The 25,060-nt window shown below is 43.6% G+C and overlaps 1 protein-coding gene across 1 annotated transcript in view; it reads left to right on the top strand.

Moving 5' to 3' along the window:
- The window catches only part of LOC140723797 (uncharacterized), a 136,324-nt gene extending 114,760 nt beyond the window's left edge, over nt 1-21,564 (top strand). The window contains 2 exon segments of the mRNA XM_073038333.1: nt 362-508; nt 15,584-21,564. Of these exon segments, the coding sequence (XP_072894434.1) occupies nt 15,998-19,741 (3,744 nt within the window). The 5' untranslated portion in view covers nt 362-508; nt 15,584-15,997 and the 3' untranslated portion in view covers nt 19,742-21,564.
- Nucleotides 21,565-25,060: the final 3,496 nt, after the last annotated feature.

Consider the following 25,060-nt stretch of genomic DNA (forward strand, 5'->3'; position numbering starts at 1 on the left):
GAAGATTAATATACTGATGATTGCTGAGTAGCTTCAGGGTTACAGGAGGAAGGCAGGAATATGGTGTTGGATTAAAAATCAGCTATGATTGAATGGTTGAGTGGTGGAGCAGACCAGATGGATTGAATCACCTGATTCTGTTCCTGTGTCTTGTGTCTTACCATGACTGAATGATGGCTCCTTCTTATCCCGTATTGTTTTGTGATGTGTGAGGGACAATTAAAGATTGTTCACTGAGATCATTATATTTGCCTTCAACGTTTAAATTTCAGTGAGTTTTGTTCCTAGTACCATTAAGCAGAAATGTTTGGTCCTCCTTTTCATTGTTAACGTGCTTCATTATCTTTCATGTTAACGTTAGACCTGCAGTGAGAGATTTATTGGAAGAAAAACCACGACTGAAGACAAGGGAACAGCAACAAGTGAACCAGCCCGAGGATTGAGAGCATCAACTGGAGAGAACCCATCTGACTTGGAGATTCCAGTGATTCAGTCGGGAGAAAGTTTGGTGAGTCTCATTTACTCAAACACTGGTCCTTTAGACATTACATAGCTGCACAAAGGAAGGTAGGAAATAGTTGGGAGTGAGACTGAATGTGCCCAGAAGAACCAGTTATGCCAGTACCAGTCAGACACAGTTGTGAAGAAGCTCCCCCCCCCCCCAATATTCCCTTTAAACTTTTCACCCTTAACCCATGTCCTCTGGTTTTTTTTCTCCCCTAGCCTCAGTGGATAATGCCTGCTTGCATTCACTCTATCTATACACATCATAATTTGATATATCTCTATCAAATCGCCCCTCATTCTCCTACGCTGCAGGGAATAAAGTCCTAACCTATTCAACCTTTCTCTGTAACTCAGTTTCTCAAGTCCCGGCAACATCCTTGTAAACCTTCTCTGCACTCTTTCAACCTTATTAATATTCTTCCTGTAATTCGGTGACCAAAACTGCACACAGTACTCCAAATTCCCCCTCACTAATGCTATATACAACCTCACCATTACATTCCAACTCTTATACTCAGTACTTTGATTTATAAAGGCCAATGTACCAAAAGCTCTCTTTACTACCCGATCTACATGTGATGCCACTTTTAGATAGATAGATAGATAGATACTTTATAGATAGATAGATAGATAGATACTTTATTCATCCCCATGGGGAAATTCAACTTTTTTTCCAATGTCCCATACACTTGTTGTAGCAAAACTAATTACATACAATACTTAACTCAGTAAAAAATATGATATGCATCTAAATCACTATCTCAAAAAGCATTAATAATAGCTTTTAAAAAGTTCTTAAGTCCTGGCGGTAGAATTGTAAAGCCTAATGGCATTGGGGAGTATTGACCTCTTCATCCTGTCTGAGGAGCATTGTATCGATAGTAACCTGTCGCTGAAACTGCTTCTCTGTCTCTGGATGGTGCTATGTAGAGGATGTTCAGGGTTTTCCATAATTGACCGTAGCCTACTCAGCGCCCTTCGCTCAGCTACCGATGTTAAACTCTCCAGTACTTTGCCCACGACAGAGCCCGCCTTCCTTACCAGCTTATTAAGACGTGAGACGTCCCTCTTCTTAATGCTTCCTCCCCAACACGCCACCACAAAGAAGAGGGCGCTCTCAACAACTGACCTATAGAACATCTTCAGCATCTCACTGCAGACATTGAATGACGCCAACCTTCTAAGGAAGTACAGTCGACTCTGTGCCTTCCTGCACAAGGCATCTGTGTTGGCAGTCCAGTCTAGCTTCTCGTCTAACTGTACTCCCAGATACTTGTCTTAACCTGCTCCACACATTCTCCATTAATGATCACTGGCTCCATATGAGGCCTAGATCTCCTAAAGTCCACCACCATCTCCTTGGTCTTGGTGATATTGAGACACAGGTAGTTTTAGGGAATTTTGTATCAGTATTCCTAGATCCCTCTGTTCTAGTGCCCTCCTCAGTACCCTGCCATTTACCTTTTACGTTCTTCCTTGGTTTGACTTTCCAAAGTGCAATACCTCACACTTGTCTGTATTAAACTACATCTGCCATTTTTCCAGGTGGTTCAGATCTCTCTGCAAGCTTTGAAAACCTTCTTCACTGTGCACTACACCTCCAATCTTTGTATCATCAACAAATTTGCTGATCCAATTTACCAAATTATTATCCAGATCATTGATATAGATGACAAATAACAATGGACCCAGCATTGATCCCTGTGGTACACCACTAGTCACAGGCCTCCACTCAGAGTAGCAATCCTCCACTACCACTCTCTGACTTCTCCCATTCTCAATTCCCAGTCAAATTTACTACCTCACCATGTATACCTAGTGACTGAATCTTCCTAACTAACCTCCCATGCGGGACTTTGTCAAAGGCCTTACTGAAGTCCACTACATCCACTGCCTTGCCTTCATCCACTTTCCTTGTAACCTCCTCGAAACTCTCTAATATATTTGTTAAACATGGCACAAAGCCATGTTGACTCTCCCTAATAAGTCTCTGTCTATCTAAATAATTGTCGATCCTATCTCTTAGTACTCCTTCCAATAATTTACCCATGACCGACATCAAACTTGCCAGCCTATAATTTCCCGGATTACTTTTAGAGCCTGCTTTAAACAACAGAACAACATGAGCTATCCTCCAAATCTCTGGCACCTCACCCGTAGATAATGACTTTTAAATATATCTGCCAGGGCCCCTGCAATTTCAACACTAGTCTCCTTCAAGGTCCGAGGGAATACCCTGTCAGGTCCTGGAGATTTATCTACTCACCTCAAGATAGCAAGCACCTCCTTCTCTTCTATCTGTATAGATTCCATGACCTCAATACTTGTTTGCCTTATTTCCATTGATTCCATGCCAGTTTCCTTAGTAAATTCAGACACAAAAAAACCATTTAACATCTCCCCAATTTATTTTGGTTCCATACATAGCCAACCGCTCTGATCTTCAAGAGGACCAATTTTATCCCATAACTATCCTTTTGCTATTAATATACCTGTGGAAGCTCTTCACCTTCACCTTGACTGCCAACGCTACCTCATGTCTTCTTTCAGCCCTCCTGATTTCTTCCTTACACCCTGTACACCCTGTTCACCCTGTACACATCAGACTTCCAATATAACTCGGAGTCCTGCCATGTGCAGAAGTTCGCTGATGACACGGCCATAGTGGGGTGTGTCAGGAATGGACAGGAGGAGGAGTATAGGAAACTGATACAGGACTTTGTGATATGGTGCAACTCAAACTACCTGCGTCTCAATATCACCAAGACCAAGGAGATGGTGGTGGACTTTACGAGATCTGGGCCTCATATGGAGCCAGTGATCATTAATGGAGAATGTGTGGAGCAGGTTAAGACCTACAAGTATCTGGGAGTACAGTTAGACGAGAAGCTAGACTGGACTGCCAACACAGATGCCTTGTGCAGGAAGGCACAGAGTCGACTGTACTTCCTTAGAAGGTTGGCGTCATTCAATGTCTGCAGTGAGATGCTGAAGATGTTCTATAGGTCAGTTGTGGAGAGCGCCCTCTTCTTTGTGGTGGCGTGTTGGGGAGGAAGCATTAAGAAGAGGGACGCCTCACGTCTTAATAAGCTGGTAAGGAAGGCGGGCTCTGTCGTGGGCAAAGTACTGGAGAGTTTAACATCGGTGGCTGAGCGAAGGGCGCTGAGTAGGCTACGGTCAATTATGGAAAACCCTGAACATCCTCTACAAAGCACCACCCAGAGACAGAGAAGCAGTTTCAGCGACAGGTTACTATCGATGCATTGCTCCTCAGAAGAGGTCAATACTCCCCAATGCCATTAGGCTTTACAATTCAACTGCCAGGACTTAAGAACTTTTTTAAGCTATTATTAATGCTTTTTGAGTTAGTGATTTAGATGCATATCATATTCTTACTGAGTTAAGTATTGTATGTAATTAGTTTTTGCTACAACAAGTGTATGAGACATTGGAAAAAAGGTTGAATTTCCCCATGGGGATGAATAAAGTATCTATCTATCTATCTAAGTATTTGTTTGCACTTTTTATACTACTCAAGTACCTTCTTTGCTCCCTGTTTCTTATACATGCAATGCTCCTCAGACAGGATGAAGAGGTCAATACTCCCCAATGCCATTAGGCTTTACAATTCTATCTATCTACATCTCTCTCTTCTTTATCAGAGTTCAAATATCCATCGAGAACCAAGGTTCCTTATTCTTATTCACTTTGCCTTTAATCCTGAGACTTTGTTCCCAGGGTGTCCTCATGGGCCGTCCAGAAATGATTTCAGCTGGTGACAACCCTGTTTTCCCCTGTGGGGTAACCCTTATGTGGAATCGGGCTAATGGTCGGACCTTCAACCAAGTGGGTCCAGTCTCCGCTGTTAGTCTGGCCAGTTTACTCTTCAGAATGCCATTGACTCTTTCCACTCTGCCAGCGGCCCGTGGGTGGTGTACACAGTGTAATTGTTGCTTGATAGCTAGTTTGTTACATACTCTTTCATTTACTTTCACCGTAAAGTGTGAGACATTGTTGAACTCAGCATCTCTGGCTTGTACCTGGGAATTATTTCCCTTAATAATACCTTCACAACAGTCACAGCAGTATTAATGGTAGTTGGAATAGCTTCAATCCATCTACTAAACACATCTATAATAACTAAGCAGTATCTATAGCAATATACTCTAGGCAATTCAATAAAATCAACTTGTAGACACGAAAAAGATCCACCTGTCAAGGGAGTCGTACCCGGTGTGCAGGGTACAGGATACCAACCATTCCCTCCTTTCCCAGGTGTGTACAATTATGTATATAATCGGCCAATATTGGTAAAAACTATGTAGGAACACAAACCTGTCCCGCTGGGTGATCCAAAAACCTATGTTGGAGTCTTTCTGGCACCCCATCTGGGACCACAGTTTTCACTCCTCCTCAGAGGCGTCCCCCTGAGAAGAACAAAACTCGAGGTAGCTGTAGAGTGGTGAGTAAGTTGTTTACAATGGTGGCATTACTAATGGGGTGGCCAGAGGAAGTCAGGAATCCCCATGTTCCCAGAGAGCCCCGTAGTCATGTACAATTCCAAATGCATAACGGGAGTCTGTGTAAACGTTCCCACTTTAGTCTGTTGCTGGGATACAGGCACGAGTCAGAGCAAACAGCTCAGCCTTCTGGGCGGAGACAGCTGCTTCAAAAGATGCCTGTTCAATTACTTCACTGTCCATCACTATCGCATAGTCAGAATATCGTTTTCCTGCTGGATCCACAAAAGAGTTTCCATCCTCATAAAACGTTGCCTCAGGCTAGAGGGGGTATCGCAGAATGGATGGGAGAGTCTGTCCTTCTTTCACTGTGATCCAGACGGGCTAGAGGGGGTATTGCGGAATGGATGGGAGAGTCTGTCCTTCTTTCACAGTGATCCGGACAGGCTAGAGGGGGTATTGCGGAATGGATGGGAGAGTCTGTCCTTCCTTCACTGTGATCCGGACAGGAGGGCTGACTTCATGGACTGAAATTGCCCAAAGATGGGGTATCACATCTTGGGTTTGGTCACTATTAAAAGAATGTCTTACCAGATGTCCTGTTTTCACCTCAGACTCCTTCCAGTATCGGTTGGCCCACGGCAAAGTTTTGCCAGTCTCCCTCTGTGCTGGAGGCCTGTTTCGACAGGGTGTAGGCAAGGAGCCCTAGGCTCTTTGGCTTGAACCCAGGGCAAACCCTGAAGGTGGTATGGGGAACCACCAATCCTGTCTGTCGCCAAAAGAAATCTGGACCTTCAGCAAGAAATGCAATGCCGTCTCTTACATTAACCTGTCCAATCACCATGACTGGCAATTTCTGTCACTCGAGGGGTGCATAATATTAGCTTTCCTCAGCTGAGCACCACGTAGGGTCATAGCACAGAGTCACATGAGAGTCGGCCGCTGGCAGAAGGGGTTCAAATGTACTGGAGTCCAGATAAAGTGCCCACCACTGGGTGGTCAGAAACTGAGGAAGCTATCAGTTGTTCGCAGTTCCAGCATGATATCCTTGTCCGTGCATAGAATCTCGACTTCCAACGGACAGAGCAAGTCTCTCCCTACGAGATTACACCCCCGTCTGGTGGTGACAGTAAATGAAACCTCACACTGCTTCCCCTGGAATTCCACCTGCAGTGGCTGGTTACGTGAATACATACGTTCCGTGCCTTCGAAACCAGACAGAGTGATTGTGGCATCTGATAGCTGGAATTCCTTTTCCGATACTATTTCCTGATCGAGAGTGGTTGTGGTTGCCCTCATATCAATTATAAATGGAACCGGATTTCCAGCAACTTGCAATATTACATTGGGCTCTTCCTGAGGGTTGGCACTCATGGTTGGAAGCATCTTCTCGTCAGTTTCTAAACGGGTTGTTGTCCCCACCTGTCCCTTGGTAGGTTTTTGTTCCCATTTCTGTTCCTCAGATATAGCCCGCTCGCGTCCTTCTTCCCGCTGAGCATATTCACCTTTAATATTAGTTCCCTTCGGGGTTGATGGGGATTCGAAAGTTGGGTCCTAATGATATGTCAAAGCTCGTCGCATTCGATTTCGGTCATTGTCAGGCCAATCCATATATTTGTTTTAATCATGTTGGCTAACTTAGTTGGTAAGCATTGGAGCAGTAGGGCATTGAACTGGGGGGACAGATTCCCATCATTAGATAGATAGATAGATACTTTATTCATCCCCATGGGGAAATTCAACATTTTTTCCAATGACCCATACACTTCTTGTAGCAAAAACTAATTACATACAATACTTAACTCAGTAATAATATGATATGCATCTAAAGCACTAACTCAAAAAGCATTAATAATAGCTTTAAAAAAAGTTCTTAAGTCCTGGCAGTTGAATTGTAAAGCCTAATGGCATTGGGGAGTATTGACCTCTTCATCCTGTCTGAGGAGCATTGCATCGATAGTAACCTGTCGCTGAAACTGCTTCTCTGTCTCTGGATGGTGCTATGTAGAGGATGTTCAGGGTTTTCCATAATTGACCATAGCCTACTCAGCGCCCTTCGCTCAGCTACCGATGTTAAACTCTCCAGTACTTTGCCCACGACAGAGCCCGCCTTCCTTACCAGCTTATTAAGACGTGAGGCGTCCCTCTTCTTAATGCTTCCTCCCCAACACGCCACCACAAAGAAGAGGGCGCTCTCAACAACTGACCTATAGAACATCTTCAGCATCTCACTGCAGACATTGAATGACGCCAACCTTCTAAGGAAGTACAGTCGACTCTGTGCCTTCATGCACAAGGCATCTGTGTTGGCAGTCCAGTCTAGCTTCTCGTCTAACTGTACTCCCAGATACTTGTAGGTCTTAACCTGCTCCACACAATCTCCATTAATGATCACTGGCTCCATATGAGGCCTAGATCTCCTAAAGTCCGCCACCATCTCCTTGGTCTTGGTGATATTGAGACGCAGGTAGTTTGAGTTGCACCATATCACAAAGTCCTGAATCAGTTTCCTATACTCCTCCTCCTGTCCATTCCTGACACACCCCACTATGGCCGTGTCATCAGCGAACTTCTGCACATGGCAGGACTCTGAGTTATATTGGAAGTCTGATGTGTACAGGGTGAACAGGACCGGAGAGAGTACGGTTCCCTGTGGCGCACCTGTGCTGCTGACCACCGTGTCAGACCTACAGTCTCCCAACCGCACATACTGAGGTCTATCTGTCAAGTAGTCCACTATCCAATCCACCATGTGAGAGTCTGCTCCCATCTCCGTTAGTTTGTGCTTTAAGATCTTGGGCTGGATGGTGTTAAAGGCACTAGAGAAGTCAAGGAATGTAATCCTCACAGCACAACTGACCCCATCTAGGTGAGAGAGTGATTTGTGCAGCAAATACGTGATAGCATCCTCCACTCCCACCTTCTCCTTATACGCAAACTGAAGCGGATCCCGGGCGTGCCTGGTTTGTGGCCTCAGATTCTGTATTATCAGCCGCTCCATGGTCTTCATCACGTGCGACGTCAAGGCAACAGGTCTGAAGTCATTCAACTCCTTTGGTTGTGGTTTCTTCGGTACCGGGACAATACAGGATGTTTTCCACTGTCTGGGTACTCTTCTCTGATCTAGACTCATGTTGAAGATGCGCTGTAGTGGTTCTCCCAGTTCAGTCGCACAGGCCCTCAGTACTCGTGGGGAAACTCCATCCGGTCCAGCCGCCTTGCTGGTACAGATCTTCCTCAGTTGACCTTCCACCTGTGCAGCCGTAATCCTGGGCGTGGGCCAGGTCTCCTGTGAGTGGCTATTTTCCTGTGAGGGAAGTAAGCCTGGTGTGGAGTTCTGCGGTGAGGGTGAGATTGTGCTGTCGAACCTATTGAAGAAGTTGTTCAGCTGGTTCGCTTTCTCCACATCTCCACTTATGTTTGCCCCCCGCTTTGCACCACATCCGGTGATGATCTTCATCCCATCCCACACCTCCTTCATGCTTTTTTTCTGCAGCTTTTGTTCTAGCTTCCTCCTATACTGCTCCTTTGCCCCCCTTATCTGTACTCTGAGTTCCTTCTGAACTCTTTTAAGCTCCAACCGATCACCATCTTTAAAGGCCCTCTTCTTCTGGTTTAGGAGGCCTTTGATGTGACTAGTGATCCAGGGCTTATTATTGGGATAGCAGCGAACAGTTCTAACAGGAACAACGGCATCCACACAAAAGTTAATATAGTCCGATGTGCATTCAGTGACCTCCTCAACGCCCCCACAGAGCCCCCCTTGCAGTACATCCCAGTTAGTAGTACCGAAGCAGTCTCTCAGGGCCTGTTCAGCTTCAGGAGTCCACTTCCTAAAAGAGCGTGTGGTAGTGGGATGCCTCATCACAATTGATTTATATCTGGGCTGTCTCCTGCATTAAAGGCTTGGTCTCCTGCGAAGGTGCCGTAGCAGGCCACAAATCGCTCTCAATAGTCTGGTCCTGATTCCCCAGGCTTAGGTTTGCATTCAGGTACTTTAGTGATGTTTACAGGTTGCTGGAGAGCCCTTTCCAAGGCTTGAATAAACTGGTCTGTCTGTTCATTCTCATTATGGTTTCCCGCCTGTAATTCCTGATAGGTTTGGTATCTCAATTCTGCCTTCCATTTCCGCCCCTCATCAGCTGAGAGAATCATGCAGCAGAGACTGAATAAATCTTGCGGAGTCGCATTAAACATTTGTGTAGTACTGTGGACACACTGAGCAAACTGTGCTGGTTTTTCTTTTCTATCTGGGGCCTGATTCATGATCATTATCATTTCTTGAGGCTTCCAGGGTGCAAACACAGGAATCACTGAGGGCTGTCCCTCCTCCTAGTCCTAGGGGGAGCATTTGCTACTGCTGTTCAGGAGGATTTAAACTAATGTGGCAGGGGGATAGGAACAAGTGCAGAGAGACAGAGGGGTGCAAAATGAGAGCAGAAGCAAAAAGTCGTAAGGTGAAAAGTAAAAGTGGCAGGCAGTCAAATCCAGGGCAAAAATCAAAAAGAGCCACTTTTCAACATAATTGTAGAAGGGCTAAGAGTGTTGTAAAAACAAGCTTGAAGGCTTTGTGTGTCAATGCAAGGAGCATTCATAATAAGGTGGATGAATTGAATGTGCAGATAGTTATTAATGAATATGATATAGTTGGAATCACAGAGACATGGCTCCAGGGTGACCAAAGGATAGGAGCTCAACATCCAGGGATATTCAATATTCTGGAGGGATAGACAGGAAAGAAAAGGAGGTGGGGTAGCATTGCTGGTTAGAGAAGAGATTAACGCAATAGAAAGGAAGGACATTAGCCTGGAGGATGTGCAATCGATATGGGTAGAGCTGCGTAACACTAAGCAGCAGAAAACGCTGGTGGGATTTGTGTACAGGCCACCTAACAGTAGTAGTGAAGTTGGGGATGGCATTAAACAGGAAATTAGAAATGCGTGCAAACAAGGAACAGCAGTTATAATGGGTGATTTCAATCTACATATAGATTGGGTGAACCAAATTGGTAAGGGTGCTGAGGAAGAGGATTTTCTTAGAATGTGTGCGGGATGGTTTTCTGAACCAACATGTCGAGGAACCAACTAGAGAGCAGGCCATTCTAGACTGGGTATTGAGCAATGAGGAAGGGTTAATTAGCAATCTTGTCATGCGAGGCCCCTTGTGTAAGAGTGACCATAATATGGTGGAATTCTTCATTAAGATGGAGAGTGACATAGTTAATTCAGAAACAAAGGTTCTGAACTTAAAGAAGGGTAACTTTGAAGGTATGAGATGTGAATTAGCTAAGCTAGACTGGCAAATGATACTTAAAGGGTTAATGGTGGATATGCAATGACAAGCATTTGAAGATTGCATGGATGAACTACAACAAGTGTTCATCCCAATTTGGCAAAAGTATAAACCAGGGAAGGTAGTGCACCCGTGGCTGACAAGGGAATCAGGGATAGTAAATTAGCCAGAAAAAGTGACATACCTGAGAACTGGGAGAAATTCAGAGTCCAGCAGAGGAGGTCCAAGGGCCTAATTAGGAAAGGGAAAAAAGATTATAAAAGAAAGCTGGCAGAGAACATAAAAACTGACTGTAAATCTTTTATTGATATGTGAAAAGAAAAAGATTGGTTAAGACAAATGTAGGTACCTTACAGTCAGAAACAGGTGAATTGATCATGGGGAACAAGGATATGGCGGACCAAGTGAATAACTACTTTGGTTCTGTCTTCACTAAGGAGGACATAAATAATCTTCTGGAAATAGTAGGGGTCCGAGATGGAGGAACTGAGGGAAATACATGTTAGTAGGGAAGTGGTGTTAGGTAAATTGAAGGGATTAAAGGCAGATAAATCCCCAGGGCAAGATGGTCTGCCTCCCAGAGTGCTTAAGGAAGTAGCCCAAGAAATAGTGGATGCATTATTGATAATTTTTCAAAACTCCTTAGATTCTGGATTAGTTCCTGAGGATTGGAAGGTGGCTAATGTGACCCCACTTTTTAAAAAAGGAGTGAGATAAAAACCGGGGAATTATAGACGGGTTAGCCTGACATCGGTTTGTGGGGAAAGTGCTAGAGTCGGTTATCAAAGATGTGATCATAGCACATTTGGAAAGAGGTGAATTCATCCAACAAAGTCAGCGTGGATTTGTGAAAGGAAAATCATGTCTGATAAATCTTATAGAATTTTTTGAGGATGTAACTTGTAGAGTGGATTAGGGAGAACCAGTGGATGTGGTATATTTGGATTTTCAAAAGGCTTTTGACAAGGTCCCACACAGGAGATTAGTGTGCAAACTTAAGCACATGGTATTGGGGGTATGGTATTGATGTGGATAGAGAATTGGTTGGCAAACAGGAAGCAAAGGGTGGGAATAAACGGGACCTTTTCAGATTGGCAGGCAGTCAGCAGTGGGGTACTGCAAGGCTCAGTGCTGGGACCCCAGTTGTTTACAATATATATTAATGATTTAGACGAGGCAATTAAATGCAGCATCTCCAAGATTGCGGATGACACGAAGCTGGGCGGCAGTGTTAGCTGTGAGGAGGATGCAGGGTGACTTGGCTCGGTTAGGTGAGTGGGCAAATTCAAGGCAGATGCAATTTAATGTGGATAAATGTGACGTTATTCACTTTGGCCTACTCCTGCATCTATTTTTTATGTTTCTATCTGTGGAATATTAAAATCTCCCACAATCACAACCTTGTGCTTACTACAAGTATCTGCTATCTCCTTACAAATTTGCTGCTCCAATTCTCGCTCCCGATTAGGTGGTCTATGATACCACCCTATAAGTGTCACTACACCTTTCCCATTCCTCAATTCCACCAAAAATGGCTCCCTAGACGAGCCCTGTAATCTATCCTGTCAATGTCTATGCTGTAATATTTTCTCAGACAAGCAATGCAACACCTCCCCCTCCTGCCCCTCCAATTCTATCACACCTGAAGCAACGAAATCCAGGAATATTTAGTTGCCAATCACACCCCTCCTGCAACCATGTTTCTCTAATAAATACAACATCATATTTCCAGTTATCAATCCATGCTCTAAGCTCATCTACCTTTCTTACAATGCTCCTAGCATTAAAATAGATGCATTTAAGAAACTCTCCACCTCTTCCTCTCTGTTTATCCCTAACTGTGCAAACAACTTTATTATCTTTTTTTTTCCTTCTCCCCCACATCTTCGGTCTGAGCGCTCCTACATCAGGGAGGAAGGTCTAATCATCTCTGTGTTAAATGTTTAACCATCACGGTGACTGAAGGCAGCTGCAGGTTCATGAGGGACTGTTACTGTCAGATTCTCCAGTTCTTGCGGCTTCTCATCTCACCCAGGACTGAACCCTGGTCACTGAGCATTGGGGGAGTCTGTTCTACTGATGTTAGCCTTAAACTAGACTGCAGTTTAATATTGTGTATCTGTGAAAGATAAATCAGTTCTGTGTCAAATCCCATGTCTCAGGTACTTACTGTTTCTACCACACTCACAATGTACACAAGAAACGCCACTCGGCCCATCTGGTCCCTGCCCATGATTCTGTTCCATATCAGTATATGAAAATCTACCCCTGCCGTTCCCTTCTCACTCTCCCTGAGATGACAGGTTGCAACTAGTCACCACTCCGTGGGATAGGAGATTTCCCGTGAATTTCATAGAAACATAGAAATCTACAACACATTACAGATGCTTTGGCCGACATTGCTGTGCCGACCATGTAACTTACTCTAGAAACTGCTTAGAATTACCCTACCACATAGCCACCTATTTTCCTAAGCTCCATGTACCTATCTGAGAGTCTCTTAAAAGACCCTATTGTATCCGGCTCTGTCACTGTTGCTGTCACTGCATTCCACACACACACCACTCTTTGCTTATAAAAACTTATGAATGACACCTCCCCTGTACCTACTTCCAAGCAGCTTAAACCTATTCCCCCTTGTGTTAGCTGTTTCAGCCCTGGGCTGAAATTCATACACCTACATGATTTTCTCCAGGGTGAATAAGACGATGAGCTCTCTGTGGTTTTGACGTCCTCTCTCTCTCGATCTCTCTCAGTAAAAGAACCTGCGGTCTCGCAATTCAATGCACCTCTAAAGTCTGACAGCAGACTCGCGAGTGAATCTTCGATGGTGCAGAGTCAGAAACCGAAGTGTTGCCAGCCTGAGTCAGGGGCTCCAGAGAGAGATGGGGTCCAGAGGAGGAGGACGAATAAGACCAGCACGATGTGGTTAAAAGTGAAAGATTAGAAGTATTTGGAAACTGGTTGATCAAAAAAAAGGTGGTTAATTTCTGCAAAATACTGATGGAAATCAACAGTCAGGCAACAATTGTGGAGAGGAATAAGTAGACAACTTTTAGACCGAGCCCCTTCAGCATGCCTAGCCTGTGTACTCCGCTGTTTAGTTGCTCTCTGAATTGCAGAGTTCCTCCAGCGTTTTGTGTGTGTGCGTCTCTGTATTTCCAGCAACTGCAGAATCTCCTGTGTTTTATATCTGCATTTTACTTTGGCATTAGATACACGTTGACTCCAGACTCCAGTGAGACAGACTACTGCCCTTCCCTTCATATTCATTGGCATTGCCATCACTGAGTTCACCACCGTCAGTCCCCTGGGGGAGGGTTCAGGGGAAATGTCTATGTAGAGTCCAGAAACTGGTGATGCCTGTGTGCATGTGCTGGTGCTAAAGTTGCTGGAGAATTTGCAAGTGGGAAGAAGTGGAGTGATATTTGGAAATCTGACTTTTTAAAGTGTAATTTAGCAAGCAAACCACATATGGACAATATGCAAAAGCTTTGGTGAGAAAATCCTTCATTACCCATTACAGGCCTGCTACATAGGTTGTGTGAGAGTGCAGATGAACTCGATCAAACCCAGAGGAGATCAAAGTTCCTATCGACCGCGATTTGCCAGCTGTGAAAATGAATATATCTCTATATATAATTCACTGTGCACATGTTGTCACTGGGTAAAAATGCACAGTACAAGATTCATGTGCACACTGGTTATTACAAATTAGAGGGAATATTGGAGGGAAGGAGGGGAGACTTCCAGTGTCCCTGATGCCCTCACCTCCAAGATGTGCATCCAGCTTCAGCTTGTAACCCTGCACTTTAAGGTGTTGGATCTGGAAATGGGTGAATTCCAGATCATCCAGCAGTAGGAGGGGGTGAAAGATATGACATGAAGAGAGGTGAGTTACACCCAAGGTGCAGGACACAGGAAACTGGGTGAGAGTCAGGAAGGAGAATGAGGTTAAATAGCCATCGCAGAGTACTCCAATGGCCATGCCCGGACAACAACAAGTGGAACACTTTGGAAACTGTTGGGGGGAGGAAAGTCAAAGGGCTGATAAGTGGATTTGTTAGTTAGGGGAACAGAACAACAGGCAACTAATATCTTAGTGGTAAGGCTTACTAGAAGTAGTGTGTGTTGGGGCTGATATGGTTTAAGTAAGTTGTAGGGGGAATGGGAGCCAGAAAGACAGAACAGATAGTGGAGATGGTGAATTGAATTGACTTTATTATGCACATCCTTCATATGGATGAGGAGTAGAAATATTTACGTTACATTACTGTCTAAATGTGCAATGTGTAATTGAAATTGATTTATAATAATTAGTTTGTATATAGGACAGTCAAGAAAGCATAGAAATCAATTAATCAGTCTGATGGCCTGGTGGAAGGTGATGTCCCGGAACCTGTTGGTCCTTTTGCTGTGGTACCGGTTCCTGGATTGTAGCGGCAGGAACAGTTTGTGGTTGTGGTGAATTTGGTTCCCGATATCCTTTGGGCCCTTTTTATAAAAAATCCATACCCCTACCATCCAGGCTCCCATCCAAACTTCTTTTAAACGGTGAAACCGAGCTCATATTCACCACTTGTGCTGGCATCTCATTCCACACTCTCACAACCATTTCAGTAAAGAGCTTTTCCACATGTTCCCATTAAATTTTCACCTTCCCCACTTACCCCTGACCTCTGGTTGTCATCCCACCCAACCTCAGTGGAAAAAGCTGCTTGCATTTATTTACCCAATCTTCTCCCTCATCATTTTGTATACGTCCAACAAATCCTCAAAGCAATGTATAATTTCCGTGTTTATGTTTAGAACTTTTTTAGGTGTATAAGATGATGAGGGGTATTGAACGTGTGGATAGCCAGAGGATTTTTCCCAGGGCTGAAATGTCTAACACGAGGGAGCAGAGTTTTCAGGTGCTTGGAAATAGATACCAAGGGGGTGTCGGGGTAAGTTTTCTACACAGAGACTGGTGGGTGCATGGAATGCACTGCCGGCTTTTTCGGTGAGAGTGTTTCAGTTACTGTGGGGCCAGGCAGCTCAGTGGGAACAGGGAATAATACCAATGGAGAGAGTCAAACTGAGCCAAGTCACAGATTGGCGATGGCAGAAATGCCCCATTCTTAGAGAGACAGGAAGAACATCAGACAGTTTGATGATCATTCCAGATACCAGCACTGTGCCCAGTCAGGAGATGATTTCTCTCACCAACTTGGGTTCAACCTCACTGTAACAGTGTGATGTCAGATCACACCTTGACAACTCAAGTGATTTCATCTGAAATGTTGTCCTACACCCATTGATGGATTTTGTAAATCTTTTTACAGGTTAAAAATGACAAGGAATTTGTCTACGGGAATCCCGAACACAACACACCAGTTTTGCTGTCTCTGTCCAGATACTTAAGAAGAGGAGCAAGAGATTCACACAATCATCCTTCCTGCTCAGACTGTGGGGAGGGATTTACTCAATCATCTGACCGACTGGCACGCCCGTCATTTCAAACAGGTGGGGAACCCATTCATCTGCTCAGACAGTGGGAATAGATACAGTTGGACATTTCATCTGAAGGGACATCACCAAGTTGACACTGGGGCAAGGCCATTCACCTATCCTGTGTGTGGGAAGGGATTCAGTCGGTCTTTCCACCTGTGGACACACCAGTCAGTTCACACCACACTGGGCAGAAGCTGGTCATCTGCTGAATTTGTGGGGAAGGATTCACTCGGTCATATGACCTAATGGCTCATCAGCGAGTTCACACCGGGGAGCGGCCATTCACCTGCTCAGACTGTGGGAAGGGGTTCACTCAGTCATCTCATCTGAAGGTACATCAGCGAGTTCACACCGGGGAGCGGCCGTTCACCTGCTCAGACTGTGGGAAGGGATTCACTCGGTCATCTGACCTAATGGCTCACCAGCAAGTTCACACCAGAGAGCGGCCGTTCACCTGCTCAGAGTGTGGGAAGGGATTCACTCAGTCATCTAATCTGAAGGTACATCAGCGAGTTCACACCGGGGAGCGGCCGTTCACCTGCTCAGAGTGTGGGAAGGGGTTCACTCAGTCATTTAATCTGAAGGTACATCAGAGAGTTCACACTGGAGAGAGGCCATACACCTGCTCAGACTGTGGGAAGGGATTCATTCTGTCATCTGAACTGAAGGTACATCAGCGAGTTCACACTGGGGAGAGGCCGTTCACCTGCTCAGACTGTGGGAAGGGATTCACTCAGTCATCTGTCCTGAAGGCACATCAGAGAGTTCATACTGGGGAGAGGCCATTTACCTGCTCAGACTGTGGGAAGGGATTCACTTCGTCATCTGAACTGAAGGTACATCAGCGAGTTCACACTGGGGAGAGGCCATTCACCTGCTCAGTCTGTGGGAAAGGATTCACTCAGTCATTTAAACTGAAAATACATCAGCGAGTTCACACTGGAGACCGGCCATTCACCTGCTCAGATTGTGGGAAGAGATTCACACTGTCAGCCCACCTACGAGTACACAGGTCAGTTCACACTGGGGAGAGGCCGTTCACCTGCTCAGATTGTGGGAAGGGATTCCCTTGCTCATCCCAACTGAGGGTACATCAGCGAAATCACACTGGCGAGAGGCCATTCACCTGCTCAGACTGTGGAAAGGGATTCACTCAGTCATCTGAACTGAAGGTACATCAGAGAGTTCACACCGGGGAGCGGCCATTCACCTGCTCAGACTGTGGGAAGGGGTTCACTCAGTCATCTAATCTGAAGGTACATCAGCGAGTTCACACCGGGGAGCGGCCGTTCACCTGCTCAGACTGTGGGAAGGGATTCACTCGGTCATCTGACCTAATGGCTCACCAGCAAGTTCACACCAGGGAGCGGCCGTTCACCTGCTCAGAGTGTGGGAAGGGATTCACTCAGTTATCTAATCTGAAGGTACATCAGCGAGTTCACACCGGGGAGCGGCCGTTCACCTGCTCAGAGTGTGGGAAGGGGTTCACTCAGTCATTTAATCTGAAGGTACATCAGAGAGTTCACACTGGAGAGAGGCCATACACCTGCTCAGACTGTGGGAAGGGATTCATTCTGTCATCTGAACTGAAGGTACATCAGCGAGTTCACACTGGAGAGAGGCCGTTCACCTGCTCAGACTGTGGGAAGGGATTCACTCGGTCATCCACCCTAATGGCTCACCAGCGAGTTCACACTGGAGAGAGGCCGTTCACCTGCTCTGATTGTGGGAAAGGATTTACTTGCTCAGATAAACTGAAGTTACATCAGCGAGTTCACACTGGGGAGAGGCCATTCACCTGCTCAGACTGTGGGAAGGGATTCACTCAGTCATCTGTCCTGAAGGCACATCAGAGAGTTCATACTGGGGAGAGGCCATTTACCTGCTCAGACTGTGGGAAGGGATTCACTTCGTCATCTAAACTGAAGGTACATCAGAGAGTTCACACTGGGGAGAGGCCGTTCACCTGCTCAGACTGTGGGAAGGGATTCACTTCGTCATCTAAACTGAAGGTACATCAGAGAGTTCACACTGGGGAACGACCGTTCACCTGCTCAGACTGTGGGAAGGGATTCATTCGGTCATCTGAACTGAAGGTACATCAGCGAGTTCACACTGGGGAGCGGCCATTCACCTGCTCAGATTGTGGGAAGAGATTCACACTGTCAGCCCACCTACGAGCACACAGGTCAGTTCACACTGGGGAGAGGCCGTTCACCTGCTCAGACTGTGGGAAGGGATTCCCTTGCTCATCCCAACTGAGGGTACATCAGCGAAATCACACTGGCGAGAGGCCATTCACCTGCTCAGACTGTGGAAAAGGATTCACTCAGTCATCTGAACTGAAGGTACATCAGAGAGTTCACACCGGGGAGCGGCCATTCACCTGCTCAGACTGTGGGAAGGGGTTCACTCAGTCATCTCATCTGAAGGTACATCAGCAAGTTCACACCGGGGAGCGGCCGTTCACCTGCTCAGACTGTGGGAAGGGATTCACTCGGTTATCTGACCTAATGGCTCACCAGCGAGTTCACACCAGGGAGCGGCCGTTCACCTGCTCAGAGTGTGGGAAGGGATTCACTCAGTCATCTAATCTGAAGGTACATCAGCGAGTTCACACCGGGGAGCGGCCGTTCACCTGCTCAGAGTGTGGGAAGGGGTTCACTCAGTCATTTAATCTGAAGGTACATCAGAGAGTTCACACAGGAGAGAGGCCATACACCTGCTCAGACTGTGGGAAGGGATTCATTCTGTCATCTGAACTGAAGGTACATCAGCGAGTTCACACTGGAGAGAGGCCGTTCACCTGCTCAGACTGTGGGAAATGATTTACTTGCTCAGATAAACTGAAGTTACATCAGCGAGTTCACACTGGGGAGAGGCCGTTCACCTGCTCAGACTGTGGGAAGGGATTCACTCAGTCATCTGTCCTGAAGGCACATCAGAGAGTTCATACTGGGGAGAGGCCATTTACCTGCTCAGACTGTGGGAAGGGATTCACTTCGTCATCTAAACTGAAGGTACATCAGAGAGTTCACACTGGGGAACGACCGTTCACCTGCTCAGACTGTGGGAAGGGATTCATTCTGTCATCTGAACTGAAGGTACATCAGCGAGTTCACACTGGGGAGAGGCCGTTCACCTGCTCAGATTGTGGGAAGAGATTCACACTGTCAGCCCACCTACGAGCACACAGGTCAGTTCACACTGGGGAGAGGCCGTTCACCTGCTCAGAATGTGGTAAGGGATTCACTCAGTCATCCACCCTAATGGCTCACCAGTCAGTTCACACTGCGGAGAGGCCGTTCACCTGCTCAGAATGTGGTAAGGGATTCACTCAGTCATACACCCTACTGGTTCACCAGTGGCTTCACACCGTGGAGCGGCCGTTCACCTGTTCGGACTGTGGGAAGGGATTCACTTGCTCATCTAAACTGAAGGTACATCAGAGAGTTCACACCGGGGAGTGGCCGTTCACCTGCTCAGACTGTGGGAAGGGATTCACTCTGTCATCTAAACTGAAGGTACATCAGAGAGTTCACACTGGAGAGAGGCCGTTCACCTGCTCAGACTGTGGGAAGGGATTCACTCAGTCATCCACCCTAATGGCTCACCAACGAGTTCACACTGGGGAACGGCTGTTCACCTGCTCAGACTGTGGGAAGGGATTCACTCGGTCATCTGACCTGAAGGTACATTGGAGAGTTCACACTGGGGAGAGGCCGTTCATCTGCTCAGAATGTGGGAAGGGATTCATTCAATCTAGCGATCTGAAGGTACATCAGCGAGTTCACACCAGAGAGAGGCCATTCACTTGCTCAGAATGTGGGAAGGGATTCACTCGGTCATCCCAACTACAGAGACATCAGCGAGTTCACACTGGGGAGCGGCCGTTCACCTGCTCAGACTGTGGGAAGGGATTCACTCAGTCCTCCAACCTACTAGCACACCGGTCAGTTCATACTGGGGAGAAGCCATTCACCTGCTGAAGCCTGAATTATACCTCTGCATAGACGCTATGCCGTTGTGAGCATTTCTACTTGTGAGTTCGTGTGTCTGTGTCACTCTGCCAAAACGCTAGTTGGTGTTGGGTTCTGTGCTACTGTGTTGAATTGACTCGTGTTGAGTTGGGAACAATGGCGACTGCTGACTACGTCTTGTTGGAGTTGGAGCTAATCAATGTTGCAGAAGCGTTATTTCTATTGAAATTACTGCAACGCAGAAAAATGACAAGTTTTCCCATTACTTTGTGCAGTCCGCGATGTCCAAAGCAATGTTGGTGGAAATTTGTTTGCACGATTTTGATGCCATTTTCAAGTTTTTATTGTCTGCCAATGAAGAGTCGTGCACATGTACATATTTTCTGACTACCTCACCTAACCTCTCGTTGATGTGGTCCACCTTCCAACTTCGAAGCGACAGGAAATGCATAGGAGGAAACTGGCTGCTGCCAAGTGGACCAATCACAGTTCTTGCAGTCTGTGTTGCCACGACGTGTAGCTACATTTGTGGGAATGTGCGCGTTAGGCTACATTAGGCGAAGGACTCTCATGGAGGCGCTACATGGAGTAGGTTGCATTCCGGCTTTGCTCCGTTCATTTTAAATTTACTTACCACCCCTTTAATATCTTTATCAAAGTGTTTATAACACTTTTATATGTTTGAATTTGAATTTTAATCGACTGAAATGGCTTACAGAGGAAGAAAGTCATTAGCCGAAGGCAAGGGAACCGGCAGTGAAAATGGAAAGAAAGAAGATGTCTTTGAACAGCCTAAAAAGTTTCAACTTACTTTACTGGCTATCTAGAATCTTTTGGATGAAGAACTTGATAAAAGATTTATTACCTTGGAATTATGGTTAAAGGAGAGTGAAGGTACATTGGCAACACTTGAAAAGAAGAACGAAAAACAGCAGCGGCAAATTTCAGAGCTTATTAAAGCTGGGAAACAGAGAGATCGCAAATTGAATTCTTTGGAAATGAAATGAAGTTCAACCACTCAAACCCTGGAGCAGAACAAAATCAAGATTACTGATTTGGAGAGTCGAAGCCACAGACTGAATTTGTGAATAATAGACTCAGTGAGGACGTTGAGAGCCGGGATCTTACTCAGTTTTTTTCTCAATTCTTCATCTCATTTTTCAATCTTTTTTATTGGTTTCCAAATAAAGAATATACAAATCAGAAGAGGAGTTTAACAAGTAGATAATATAAAAAAACATATAAACAGCATATAATGTCAATATCAAATAGATAAAATGCTTCCTCTGGAATAATCCCAAAAATTGCTGTAAGTGGATTACGTTGAACATCCGCATCTATAACTTTAGATAATATTCCAAACACATCCCACCAAATATTATTTAAACTTAACACATGAACAAAACATATGAGTTAGAGTAGCCACTTCTGCGTTACATCTGTCACAAACAGGGCTTATATTAGGAAAAAATATGTGCCAATTTATCTTTGGACATATGGGCCCTGTGTACTATCTTAAAAATTCTTAATGGAGGTCTTTGGCTCGGAGGTATTTTCTTCCCTTCCTGCACTCAACCGCACACATCGGGCGCTGAAACCAAAACCACGTCATGTAATTCTTCGATGTCACAATGTGAATACTAAGGAGCACTTCATTCGGATTGCTCATCAGAAAGGAGTTACTGAGCATGAGAATCTTAAGTTTCATTTTGTTGAAGATTTTTGTCCTGAGGTGATGCAAGAAAGATTGCATTTTAAAATGGTGATGTCAGAATTATATCAGAGGAATCTTTGTCCAGCATTGTTATATCCCTTTCACCTAAGGGTTGCTCTGCCCAATAAATCATTCAAATGCTTTAGATCCGTGAATGAAGCAAAACAATTTCTCAAAGAGGTAAGCTTGAACGCAGATGTCTAATGTTTTGAAGATCAACATTTGAGCTTGGATGTCTCTGAAATTTACCATTCCTTTATGTCTGTGTGTATCTGGTTTATTAGTTAACAGCCAGCTTATAGATTTGGACACTTCAGAACTTTGCCCTTGGGTTGATTACAGTCGTACTGTGTTTTGACATTCGGATGTTTATGATGTTTCCATGTTAAAGTTTCTTTCTTTTTCCTTCATTGTTTTACTTTTTTTATTTTTAATTGTTTGCTTTTGAAAATCATTAAGACTTTGATATGCTGATTATTTCCTTTTTCTTGAAATATTATTAAGTTTGTATTTTGTGTCATTTTTTAAGACCTTTTCTTTTAAAATGGTCTGCAATTGGCTGTTTTTCTCTAACATCTGCTTGACATTCCTCTCGTAATATTTTGACTATGGGTGGTTTGTTTTTTATTTTTTTAAATTTGGAGATCTGCCTCAAGGGAGACGGGGGTAGGGAGGTTCTTAGATAGTTGTCTGGCTGTCTATTGGCCAGGTGTTCGGTCTTTGTGGGTGGGGTGGTAGGACTATTTTTAGTCTAGTATTTTTCTTTTGGGCTGAATTGAAACTACAAAAATGTCTGTATTGTCGTAACTTCCGTTTCCTCTTTAAACTATTTTCCCTCCTCCTGATTCGTGAGTTTCCTATGCATTGTGGTTAACCCTTTACATACTACATTGTTTATTTAAGGAAAATGGATATTATTAATTAATTTTGTCATTATTAATTTTGTTTCATGGAATACGAACGGTTTGAATCATCCAATTAAATGGAAGAAGATTTTTAGAGTTTTTCATAGACTGAATGCTCAGATTATTTTTGCGCAGAAGACATGTGAGTAAGGAGGATAATCAGCACTTATTTAGGTTTTGGAAATGCCAACAGTTTCACTCTAACTCATCGACTGAGGTGAAAGGTGTTTCTTTTTTTTATATAGACTCCTAGATTTCATTTGTTCACTATGATACAATTTCAGACCAATATGATAGACTTCTATTAAACACCGGTTAACTTTATAACAATAAATTAGTTTTGGTTAATATTTATGCACTTAATACTGACTATCCTGAATTCCTTAAGCACTTTTTTGCATTTCTTCCCAATTTAAATGAATATATGGTAATAATGGGTGGAGATTTTAATTGTTGTCTGAAACGTATGATGGATAAGTCTGTGCCTAATCAGGTACTTACAAACAAATCTGCTATTTTTATTAATTCCTTCTCAGTTGACTCTGGAATTTTAGAAATTAGGAGGTTTTTACATCCTAATGAAAAAGAGTTCTCTTTTTTCTCATGTATATCATAATTACTCTAGATTCCTTTACATCTTTATTGATTCTCGATTAGTTTCATTTGTCACTGCCTGTGAATATGATACAATTGCCATTTCCGATCATGCACCTTTGAAATTATCAGTTAAGTTAACTGATGTAACCTTTGGTACTAAACAATGGCGGTTCAACTCTATTTTACTTCAGGGCTTAAATTTTATTAATTTCATTAAAGGACAGATTGCCTTTTTCTTTTCAACTAACTCAACGGAAGAAATTTTCAGTGGGATATCACGTGATGCCTTTAAAACATATATCCGAGGGTAAATTATTTCACACTCTGCTGGATTGAAGAATCAAATTAATAATGAAATACGTACATTGGTTGATAAGATTAAAGAAATTGATAGAAAATATTCTATTGCTCCCAATTTGAAGCTTTATAAAGAGAGAGTTGAACTTCAGATGCAACATCATTTGTTATTAACATCCCCGATTGAAAATCAGTTACTTAAAACTAAGGGTCATTTTATATATTTGGTGATAAATTGGGTAAATTATTGGCTAACCAATTAAAAGCTGCTTTGGCAAAACTTCAGATTAATAGGGTTCATAAACGGATGGTACTTTGACGGTTGACCATGATGAAATTAACAATTTTTTTCAAGAATTTTATACCAATTTATACCAATCAGAATTTCCTGATGATTCTACCATAATGCATGAATTTTTAAGCAAATTAAATATTCTGATATTATCAGTTGAACGTTTAGTATTAGACACAACCATTACTGAAGAGGAAATAAAGAATGCAATTTATTCATTGAATTCTGGTAAAGCACGTGGTCGGGATGAGTATACAGCTGAATTTTTGAAATCTTTTTCCGATTTACTTTCTCCCTGGTTAGGTAAAAATTTTTAAAGATGCTTTATTTGTATGTAAGTTACCACAAACATTTTATGAAGCATCTATTTATTTAATTCCTAAAAATGATAAAAATCTCACTGAATGTGCATCAGATTTGTGATATCTTTGTGAATGTTGAATCTAAAATCCTTTCTCAAATATTAGCAATTAGATTGGTGAAGATATTGCCACAAATTGTCTCCGAGCATCAGACAGGATTTATTAAAAATTATTATACACATTTTAATGTTTGGAGGTTAATGAACATTGTATAGACTACTTTATCTAAGACTCCAGAACATGTTTTCTCGCTCGATGCCGAGAAGGCGTTTGATACATTTGAATGGGAATATTTGTTTAAAATTCTTGAGAAACTTAATTTTAGTCCAAAATTTATATCTTGGATCCAATTGATATATCATATACCTTTGGCGTCTGTTTCACTAATGATCAGAGATCCCCTTTCTTTAGGCTTTTCCAAGGTACTAGACAAGGCTGTCCTTTGAGCCCCTTACTATCAGATATTAGCCTGGAGACCTTGGCAATTGCTATTCGTGATTCACCCAGTATATTTGGTGTTACTCATGGGAATGGGATGCGTAAAGTATCACTATATGCAGATGACCTTTCGCTATATATTTCTAATCCAGAGAAATCCATTCCTGCAGTAATAACACAACTTGCTCAGTTTAGTAGTTTTTCTGCTTATAAACTAAATCTTAATAAAAGTGTGCTCTCTCCATTAAATATGCAAGTCTCAATTTATAGACAGTCACCATTTAGATTGCTGCTGATTATTTTATTTATTTGGGTGTTAAAATTACTAAGAAGCACAACGATTTATTTAAAGTTAATGTTTACCCTTAATTGATCATGCTAAAGAATTGTTTACTAAATGGTCCCCATTATCCTTATCCTTGATTGGTTCCATTAATGCTATTAAGAGGATTATTTTACCTAAATATCAGTACCTATTTCAGGCGGTATCAATTTTTATCTCTAACTTTTTTATATATTATTGATTCTAAAATTTCTGCATATATATGGCAGAATAGAAATCCCAGGTTATATTAGAAATATTTACAGAAATCAAAAAAAGGAAGGCGGCTTGGTTTTGCCGGATCCTAGATTTTATTATTGGGAATTAATATTCGATATTTAACGTTTTGCACACAAGAGTTGGATGAACCTTGAACGGGAGTCTCGACCAAAGTTTTCATT

This window comes from Hemitrygon akajei, unplaced genomic scaffold, assembly GCF_048418815.1.
Source record: "Hemitrygon akajei unplaced genomic scaffold, sHemAka1.3 Scf000136, whole genome shotgun sequence".
Lineage (NCBI taxonomy): Eukaryota > Metazoa > Chordata > Chondrichthyes > Myliobatiformes > Dasyatidae > Hemitrygon > Hemitrygon akajei.